The 10,845-nt window shown below is 39.4% G+C and overlaps 1 protein-coding gene and 1 pseudogene across 2 annotated transcripts in view; one reads left to right on the forward strand and one right to left on the reverse strand.

The window, feature by feature from the left end:
• Positions 1-10,476, reverse strand: part of SPAG6 (sperm associated antigen 6) — a 71,089-nt gene extending 60,613 nt beyond the window's left edge. Inside the window, exons 1-2 of the mRNA XM_079107048.1 lie at positions 10,306-10,476; positions 10,122-10,217 (exon numbers count right to left, since the gene is read on the reverse strand). Coding sequence (XP_078963174.1) covers positions 10,122-10,217; positions 10,306-10,330 — 121 coding nt within the window. The 5' untranslated portion in view covers positions 10,331-10,476. The remainder of the gene's footprint in view (positions 1-10,121; positions 10,218-10,305) is intronic.
• LOC306641805 (ADP-ribosylation factor 2-like) lies at positions 2,415-8,232 on the forward strand (annotated as a pseudogene). The gene has a single exon. The product of its transcript is annotated as an ADP-ribosylation factor 2-like (transcript).
• Positions 10,477-10,845: the final 369 nt, after the last annotated feature.

Here is a 10,845-nt window from a genome sequence, read left to right on the forward strand (position 1 = left end):
GGATGTAATCCACTGAATTCACATTATTCTACCACTAACATTACCGTAGTTCCCTTCCATGATTACTGTTTTAAATAACAACTCCATTCATTTTTATGGTGAACTCTCTCATACTTAACTAGTTACCATCTATTGCTGAAATTTTAAATTAGTGAGAATGTAGAGAACATATAAGTTATTTCAGGACTGGGGCTGTAGTTCAGTGGTAGAATGCTTGTCTAGCATGTGTGAGACCCTAGGTTCAATTCCTAATACTGTGAAGGAAAAAAAAGTAAATTTTTTTCTAATTAAATTCACATTATACTCTAGATAAAATGACTGAAACTTACATGTTTATAATTACATAAGAAAATATTAAATGGATTTTTTTGTATAGTTTTCAAATGAACATGTAAGTTCCACAAAACCAAACCTTTCTTTCCAGCTAGGATCTCTCCCTGGAGCTTCAGCCCTCTGAATCCAAAGCTACCCAGTCACTGGCATGTGAATCATCATTTCCCTTGCTTTTTGTATCCCCTTTGGCTATTAAGGACAGGTGTTGATGTGTCCAACAACAAGAAGCCTGGGAGTCATCTTGAATTCATCTTTCTCCATACCTGTCCCTGTTCCCTTCTCCTAAGTCACCAAATCCTGCTGACTTCCAACATGACTGCTATAGCAAAAAACGGATACCTAGGCTTCCTGATCCTGTTTTAACCCCTCCAAACTATTCTCCACACTTGCTACAATCATCTTCCCCTTTTTTGGTGGGTGTGGGGGGGGGGGATATTGGGATGGAGCCCAGAGCTTCACATATGCTAGGTAAGCACTCTACCACAGAGCTACATCCCCAGCCCTAAAATCATTTTTCTAAACACAAAATGGGTTCAATTATTCTCTGACTAAAACCCCTCAAGGGCTTTTTATATATGTCAACAGAAATCCAAACTTTCAATATGAGGAAGTCCTTTATGATTAGGCCTGTTTTCCTCTCCAACCACAAATGACTATGCTTCCCCTTGCCCTATCACCCCAAGCTCCAGCCACACCTGAAACTTACCCTTTTCTACTCTTGTTTTTGTGACTTCATATGTAATGTTCTACCTGGTGCTGTTTCATCTAACTCCTAGGAAATTCATCAGAGATAACATCTACTCCTAGATGTATCCCTTGAAGAATGTCCCTTATTCCTAAATTCCAAGTTAGTTTCCCTTCAAATAAATGGGGGGCTGGAGGGAACCCTTCTATCTATCCATCCAATCCATCCATCAGCAAATAAGCTGCTTAAGGACAGGGATTATTCCTTTCACCTTGGTAATGATTAGCATCTAAGCATCCCTCTGGTATTTGGATACAAAATAAATATTCACTGAATGATGAATTAACCAACAGTGAAAAGTAACATGTAATTTTCTTCTTCAGATATATTGTAGTTAAAACAAAAACAAAATAAATAATATGTCCATGGTAATCTTCTTTTTGAGTATAAGATGTCAGATACATGAGTGACCACAAATTCCTAAAGCTTTAAGGAATTCAGAAGATAGAAATGTCTAGGAATAAGGCAGCAGAGAGGGTATATAGGCTGTACCAAAAAAGATTTCCTATTCCAAGAAGTTGCTATGCATAATATTCAAAGAGGAAACATTTGGGAGGCAATTAATTTAAAAAATCTATTTTTAGCTGGGCCAGTGGTATTCACCTACAATTCCAGCTACTTGGGAGGTTGAGTAAGTTCAAAGCCAGACTGGGCAACTTAGTGAGATCCTGTCTCTAAATAAAATTGAAAAAATGATAGAGGTTAGAACACTTGCTGGGCACGAGTAGGCCCTGGATTTGAGAGAGAAAGTCAGCAAACCACAGAGCAGCTGACCGCCCAGGGCTCAGAATAAGTCTTTCCTGAATTCTCCTTGATCCAGGCAGGCTTCCAGTCCCACAACCCTTTGAAGTACTATCTTGGTTCTCAACTCCCCAGGGATTACAGATCTTTCCCTGGATGCTTTTCAAGAGCTTCTGGTTTGATAAGACTTTTCTTAGGAGTCACAGAAGCCTAAAGTTCTCTTGGGTTATGAAGCTGGCTTAAACCCTAAATATCACTCCCACTCCCTCACACCTCCAGAGATTGGGCAATTAATGTTTTCCACATCTGCTCTCCACTCAAATTCCTGTGATGGTCCTAAAGGAGATTTCAAAGTCCACCAAGTTTCACAATTATTGGATAGCCACTGGTTACCCAATTACCTAAAGAGATGACTTGTTTCAATAGTTAATACCAAAGTTTATTAGAAATTTTTAGAGCCATGTAGAAATAATATTCTAATATAAGGTAAAGTAGAAAAATCACAAGATCAGTAGCAATTTAAAGAAATGAGTTCTAAGCAGCGATAGGTTATAGAATTAAAATTACAATGGGGAACACTTAAAAATTGCTGTTTAAAAATCTATTTGGGAAAAAAAAGAGATTTGAATTCTTATGGTGGGTTTGGATGCAGCTGGAAAAACCATGATCTTGTATAAATTGAAGCTGGGAGAGATTGTGACTACCATCCCTACAATAGGTTTCAATGTGGAGACAGTAGAAAGTAAAAATAGTTTACAGCCTGGAATATTGGTAGCCATGACAAAATCAGACCTTTGTGACAACATTATTTCCAGAACACCCAAGGTCTGATTTTTGTGGTTGACAGTAATGACAGAGAGATGGTCAATGAAGTCCCAGAAGAACTAACCAGAATATTAGCAAAGGATGAACTTAGATATGCAGTTTTATTGCTGTTTGTAAATAAACAGGATCTTCCCAATGTCACGAATGCAGCAGAGATCAAGGACAAGCTTAGCATACATTCTCTCCACCAGAGAAACTGGTACATTCGGGCTACTTGCGTTATCAATGGAGATGGGTTTTATGAAGGTCTGGACTAGCTCTCCAAATAGTTCAAAAACTAGGAGTGACCCAAAGGAGTCTATATCCCCTGTGCATTGTGGCAAAGCCAGCTGGCATCCTCTGGGTACATGTGCACGTGTGAGGAGCCTTGGTTGCTGTGTGACTGCGAGTGGGGGCAGTTTTCTCACAGTGTCTTACACAAGCTATAAAACTAGTATGACATTTTAAGAAACACTGTGTTATGTTTTAAATGCTACCATCCATTTCAATATCTTTGATGCTCATTTTTGTAGTTGATGTAGGAGTCCTTAGTGCTCCCCGGTACAACAAAGTGGTCTACAGGATGAAGAGACAAGGAAGTTGGAGAGGAGTACAGACAGGTCTAGTTACAGTCCTGGATCTGGCATCTCTGTATACCTAGGGTCCTCAATTCGTAAGGAAGGAAGGAATGAATTCTTTCCCATTACTGCCCAAGTTAGCAGCTCATTTTTGAGTGCTTTAAAGCAAATGATCCTCAAGAATAAAAGGTACTTGCTTACTACAGTGTGAAGAGGTTCAGACTGGAATGTTTCCCTTATGTTCTACTTAGCCCAGACTTCCTGATTTAACATACTTTAAAGAAATCAGTGATTTCTTTGTTAGAGTGTAAAGACACTGTAACACTAGAAAATTATCCAGCCCTTCCCTTAGGCTAATCCTTTCCACTGCTTGACAAATGAACACCCTTTTAGTAGCCCAGCATAAGGCCAAGGCTCTTTCCTAAAGCCCACAGTCCACAGTGGAGGGAGGGTGAGGGTCAGGTGGAGGAAGTGAGGGGATGTTGTTTCTGTGTTCTGGTGTCACTGTCTCAGATTTTAGGCCTCAAGGCTGCTGATCCCATTTCCCTGCTCTGTGCAGAATGTTCTACACAGAGCACGAGGCTCACTCCTGTGGGGAATCATAACCATGTACAACTGTTTTACTCTACCTTAGGCTATTGGTTAGTGTCTATTCCCAGGACTCACTAGTGAGCTGTGAGAGTTTGTGAGCATCAAAAGGTTAATCTTGGGGAAGAAATTCCCTCCCCACCACCCTCGGTATTGTCCCCCAGTTGGTGCTAAATCTTCTATGAAAAACATCACTTATCTAGATCACACTCCATGGTTCTAACTCCTGCTCTGCGTAATAGTAACATTTAGGAACTGTTTGGACGTGGTTTTATGCTGTATTTTGTCTCCAAATATTAATGAGACTAGCTAAGTTCATTCAGGTTGGAGCTCTTTTGTCCAGACAACTGTTGGCTACATTCGTAGCTGAGCACTTCCACTAAAGTTTTAAAATTCCTTTAAAAAAAAAATCTTGATTCAAATTATAGAGAAGGGGATGTAAGATGAATTTTTAACAAAAGTAAAAAAGTAAACCTTGTTTATTGATAACAATGAAATTATAATAGGAAAAATATTCATGCCATGGTAAACATGGGTAAAACATTACATTGTAATACTGGCAACTAAGTCTAGATTTATTTTTAACCACAGAGTAATTCCTGAGAAATATTTAGAATGTACTTCTGAAATTGGCAGGAACACATCTCACACTTTTGTTATTTATGCTTAGTCTAGTGTACCTGGTATGGTGCTAGGCCTCACTGAACACTTGTGGATTGGTTGCAGAATAAAGACTTTTCTTTGGAAGGTTAAAAAAAAATATATTCTAGCTAACTTATTTATGATGAGGGCAATTACCAAATGTTCTTTGGGTTTAAATATCCACACTACTCTATTCATTGGCACTGTTCTAAGAATCCAATTCTTAAGAGATTTGAAAACAAAAATAATTAAAATCCTTCCTTCATCCTACTTAAATATTTTGAACACCTAGAATTATGCTAGGTGTGCCAGGGGTGGCGGCGAACACTATAATCCCAGAGAGTCAGTAGGCTGAGGTCAGGAGGATCATAAGTACAAAGTCAGCCTCAGCAATTGGGTGAGGCCCCAAGCAACTTAGTGAGACCCTGTCTCAAAATAGAAAATAAAAAGGGCTCAGGATGTGGCTCAGCAATTAAGCACCTCTGGGTTCAATTTCCAGTACCAAAAAAAAAAAAAAAAAAAAAAAAAATGAATTATGCTAGGAGTGAGCTGGTTGTGATAGTCCTGACCTGTAATCCCAGCTCCTCAAGAGACTGAAGCAGAAGGATCACAAGTTCCAAACCAGCCTAGGCAAAGCAGCAAAACCCTGTCTCAAATATTTAAAAAGAGCTCAGTGGCAAGAGTGCTTGCCTATCATGTATGAAAGCTCTGCGTTTAATCCCTAGTTCAGCAAAAAGAAAACCAATTATGCTAGGCATGTAATGTATAGTAATTGGAAAAAACAAACTAAATAATTTTGGCTAGGAACATGACTCAGTAGTCCAATGCTTGCCTAAATTCCCAACACCATGGGGGTGCTAGATAGAAACTAATTTCAACTGTGGTAAGTACTATGTAAGAGAAATACTAGAAGCAAGGGAAGCATAAGTCCAGACACTTAATTTACTGTGAGAGTTCAGGGAAAGTTTCCCTGAGTAATCAACATCTAAAAAGAGCTGTAACGTATGGTTAGAAATTAGTTAGAGAAAAAAGTATAGGGAAGAATTCCAGGCAGAAGAGCGAAGGCACTGAAGGAACAGTAAAATGTAAAGTGGAATTATGGAATACTCGGGTAATTATTCAAACATTTTTGAAAAAAAAAATAAAAAACTTCTAATATTTAAATTTAACCCACAACTCCTACAACTTATTTAAGACTTATTTATACCCTGAAGTATTTTTTAATGGTTCGATATTTGCTAAGAATACACTGAGACCCTAGCCCTTGCTCTATTATTTTCTACTATATTCCTATACTTAAATAATAAAACAGATAAATGGTCATGAAGGAGCAGTAGTTTGGAATACTGGATAAAACTCTGAAAATAATCTTTTGTTTTTAAGATGTAGTGTTGGGGTTTTTGTTGTTGTTTGTTTTTTTATACCAGAGATTGAACTAGAGACACTTAACCAGTGAGCCCCATCCCCAGTTCTTTTTAGCTTTTATTTTGAGACAGGATCTCACAAAGTTGCTCAGGGCTTCGCTAATATGCTGAGGTTGGCTTTGAACTAGGGATCCTCTTGCCTCATCCTCACGAGCTGCTGGAATTACAGGTGTTCACCACCACATCTAGCTACAAATTCATAATTTTTAGAGCACCCTGGAATATTTTTCACTCAAGCATATGTAACAACCCTCTTCATCTCTATCTTTCAGAAAAAATTAGTGCTTTGAGTTAATTATCTTTTATATTCACAATTTTAAGATTCCTTTCATATTGCAGAATACATCAAATTTAAAGCATGATTGATTAAATTTTTTAAAGTCACTGATAACTTTCAGTTGCAATATCCTTTAGTACAGCATGTTCTATAAGAGAATCATGGTACATATATATAGCAAGATATGTTTTAAGTGCATTATAAATGCTAACTAGGAGCTTTTCCTTCTCATAGCATATTGAGGTATTAAATAATCTGAAGATTTTTGCCCTGCTCCAGATACCTGCAATTTAAAATCACTTTATATCAACATTTGTTATTTTCTTAAATCCTGAATCTATTAAACTGTCTCAATCAGCCAAACAGCCTAAAACGAGGCATATCTAAAGTGTTATACAAACTTCTCTATTCCTAGTCTTCTAAAAATGTGCATAAATACTGATTTGCCATGTTTTACTGATTTCTACAGGTTATATGTAAAATACTATAGAACTATACCCCCATTTATATAAATACCTGATTCAGAAAAAGTTTATTTTATGTAGTTAAGCAGTTTAAAAATAATTTTTTGGAACTTATATAGCTTACTTTAGAAGACCTCCTAAATAGACCTAAGAGGGGCCTGGTATTCCAGTATGCCACAAAACATGTTTCTTATATTTTAAAACTAACCAATTGCTGAAATATTATAATTGGTAAAAGTAACAATGTATTGTCCCTACTATTATAGTCATGTGTTGCTGATTATTCAGAAAGAGGAAGTATCAAAATTCATTTTTAAATAGCTACAAGATGTAATGGTACAAACATACAGGGTTTGAGGGTACATAAAGAGATTTTATAACAAACATTAAACCTTTTAATGTTTTCATATGTGTTCTTTTGATTTAGAAGGAATGAACTTCAATGAGGAAAAAAAAACTCAAGGTTATAGGCATTTGTACACAGTTCTCTGGAGTAACAATTTTGATTTAGAAATCAAACTTACTCTTTTCCAAACTCTCTAAAGAAGAGACCCTGTAACATTTTGTTTGCTTTGGTAATGACTTCTCACTATTAAATAAGGCAAATTCTCTCATTAGCACATCAAAAACACAATGAAAAACACTGGAAATTTAAAATGCAATAAACCCATTTGATAATATTCACCTTTAATATTTCTTGTACATACAATGATTCAAAATTCTTAAGATTAATTATTGTTTAATCATGATGTCTAAATGAAAAGCATTTTTTTCATGTTATACTGGATCCATGATACATGTTTACTTAAACAGTATATTTAAGAGGAAAAGGGAAAAAAATATGTCAAAGTCAGGAGTAAAATGCATTGGTACACTACCCAAATGAAGGCATTTTCCTGAAAAAAAGTTTGATTTTATTATATAATTGATACACAAATATTGTGGCCCATTTGAAAGCATTTTTAAATCCACAGTAATTTTGAAAAAATAAACAATTTGAATGGTTAAGTTCACCCACAAGAAAGAAAAGCTTACATAACAAACTTGCAGGGTTGGTTTTTTTTTTTTTTTTTTTTAGTTGTCAATGGACATTTATTTTATTTATTTATTTTTTGCATGGTGCTGAGAATCAAACCCATTGTCTCACACATGCCAGGCAAGTGCTCTACCACTGAGTTATGACCCCAGCCCCGGGTTATTTTTTAATTAAAAGAATAAATATATGGCTATATTCACAATCAGTCTCTATTTAAAGTTACTAAAAGAATTTTGAAGTTGAATGTAGATAACATCAGTTTAAAAATAAATTTCCTGGGAAAAGAAAAAATCTTAGCATGTCATTAAGATAACAGTCAAAAAAAGACAATTTTAAAACATTGTTATATTTCTTTTGTATTCTACTTCTTCACAAGTCAGACCATACTGCAGAATGTCAATTTTAACTCACTTATATGTTGGTGATCACTTGGCCTGCCAGTTTGGATTAAATTCCATAACATAAGCAGGGTGTGGTGGTTCCAACTACTCATAGGCTGAGGTAGGAAGGTCACTTAAGCCCAGGGGTTTGAGGCCACACTGAGCAACATAGCAAGACCTGGTCTCAAAATAAGAAAGGAGGAATAAATGGATAGATGGATGGATGATGGATAAATAAATCCCATAATATACTCTATACTGTACTCTTACAGAAAGAGGAAATCTGTACTACTGTAGTAAAAGATGATACTATATATCTTAAGTGCTATGTATAGTTCAGTATTTCCATTTTTTAAAAAATAGTTTTGATATACCTGTATACATATTATCCTGAAAGCAAATCTTTGTATATGGCGTCCATTCATTCACAAAGGACACTGAGTAGTACTGAGAAAAAAAAAAACTTCAAAAGTAACTGCATTTTTAAAATGTACAATGTCCTAATAGACTTGTTTGTATAACTAAAATACTATGTGTGAAGTATTATTATGGGTACTTTGAGAGAACAAAGAAAATTAATCTACATAAAACAACTACAGAACAAAAGATTATCAATTTTGAAATGTCAAAATTTTTACAAATGGAGATAGATTAATAATTACCCAGAGTTAGGGATGGCAGGAAGTGGGTGTGGTTCTAAACAGACAACACAAGGACTCCTTGTAATGATGAAAAGTATTCTGTATCTTGACTATGGTGGTGAATAATACACATGGAATAAAATTGTATGCAATGAAACACACAAACTCAAATACTTAAATATAACTGGAGAAACCTGAATAAGTTCAATGAATTTTTATGAATGTCAACATCCTGGTTGTGATATATAGTTTATAAGATGTTTACACTGGAGGAAACTAAAGGGTACCAGGGAATCTGTATAATTCCACAGGACTGCATGTGAATCTATAATTATCTCAGATTTAAATATTTTTAAAGGTTAAAAATACACTTTCTCTATTCTAAATGCACCTGCTCCCTAAACACCCAAGGAATATATATCAAAATCCCAGTGACAAAAGAAATTATCACATAGATGTAATAGTAATTCCCCTCAAAAAAAAAAAAAAACAAAAAAAAAAAAAACAGAATAAACATTATATCCTTGCTTTGCCAATATGTTCTCAATTTGTTTTTAATGACATGTTAAAGGGTCATATCCTATAAATTCAAGATTTCTGATGGCATAGTAATGATAAATTGTAAACTTACACTTCAAATGGTGGTGAAATCAACTTTAATACAAAAAGATGTAGAGAGGAAAACCACCCTTATCTCCTCTATCCGTGTATGTTGGCAGATAAGAAGCAAATCCTCCCCCACCCTACCCTCAATTGCGGATTGCGGGGGTGGAATGAGAGCACCTTAAGGATTCTCAAAATCTGGTCTTCACAGACTTCTAATCTCTGGAAAAAGATTCAAGCTTATCACTTTTCTTTCAACTAATGCAAGACATAGAAATACTGCGTAAACCAGTTTGGAATTTCTTTAGAGTGTGGAAAGCAAAGGTGGTCAAGGACAGGGTGACAATGGCACCGAGATAAAATGGATCTGAGTAGGGTAGATTTTCATCCACGTAAAACAACTTCCAGGCAAGTCGTGTGGCCTCCATGCAACCTAACAACGGGCCTGGTTGCAATGAAAAATGGAAAAAGGAAATCAGCCCCGCTCACACCAGTCTAGCAGCTTCGCCCTCTGGGTCTCACCCCCGAAGACCAGCTAAGGAGAATGAATACTTCTGGTCTTTGCAGGGGGCTGGAGGAAATAAAGGATGCGGTCCTCGCGTTCCCATCCCACCCCTCCTCCAAAAGCTCAGCTGATAGGGAAGCTGGACGCCCTGAAGCTGGGGAGAGCGGAGGGACCTGGACCCGGATCAGGGAAGGCCAGGGGCACTGGGCCACGAGAGGCCGAGGCAGAGCGGAGGGCGCGCGGGGATTAGCGACGGGAGACTCGCGCTAGGCGAGGCCGGGGCGGGGTGCTGTGGGGCCGAGGGTTCAGCGCCAGGGGCGACCCGCGAAGGGCAGGGCGCCGTCCGGGGTGGGCGCTCACCCGCGTTCTGCAGAGTCTCGATGTTTTGGGGTCTGGTCGCCAGCTCCGCCACCATCTGCACGAACTGGGTCCGGGCTTTCTGGTACTGCTCGAACACTGCAGGAGAGAGACCCGGTGGGGCGGCCCGCCTCGCCCGCCGCCGCGCCGCCAGCCCGTCGGGGCGCCCCGCCCGCCCCGGGCTTACCTTGCAACACCTGCCTCTGACTCATGGCGCCCGCGGCCGCCGTCCACCCGGGACCAGCTCCGCGGCGACGCGGCTCGCCAGCGCCCAGCCCGCGAGTCCGCGCAGTGGGCGACCTCTGCGAGAACCCGGCCTCCGACGGGATCCGTTTCTCTGTGTACACGCGTCGCCCGGGCAACCGACCGGAACCGGAACGCGGCCGTCTCGCGGCAACGGCCAGTCCCGGGCGTGACGTCACGGCCGCGGTGTCGGGGAGGCCGGCGCTGGGCTGCCGCGCCAGGACCGCCAACCCCGGCGGAACTCCGCCTGCAGGGGCTCTCCGGGTGGGCCAGACTCGCCAAACCGCGCGCGGGTCCTCCGCCGTCGAGTGTCACTGCCCGTCGGGCCTGCGTGGTGCGGGCGGCAGCCGGGAGGACATACCCACCCAGACCCGCGCGGGGTCTAGACGGCCGCACTGAGTCGGACAGGGCGCGGGAGCTTCCCACGCACCGTGGGAGTTGGGGTTTAGTGCGGCGAGACAAGTGCGCAGCAGTGGGGTTGTCT

This window comes from Sciurus vulgaris, assembly GCF_902686455.1.
Source record: "Sciurus vulgaris genome assembly, chromosome: 12".
NCBI lineage: Eukaryota > Metazoa > Chordata > Mammalia > Rodentia > Sciuridae > Sciurus > Sciurus vulgaris.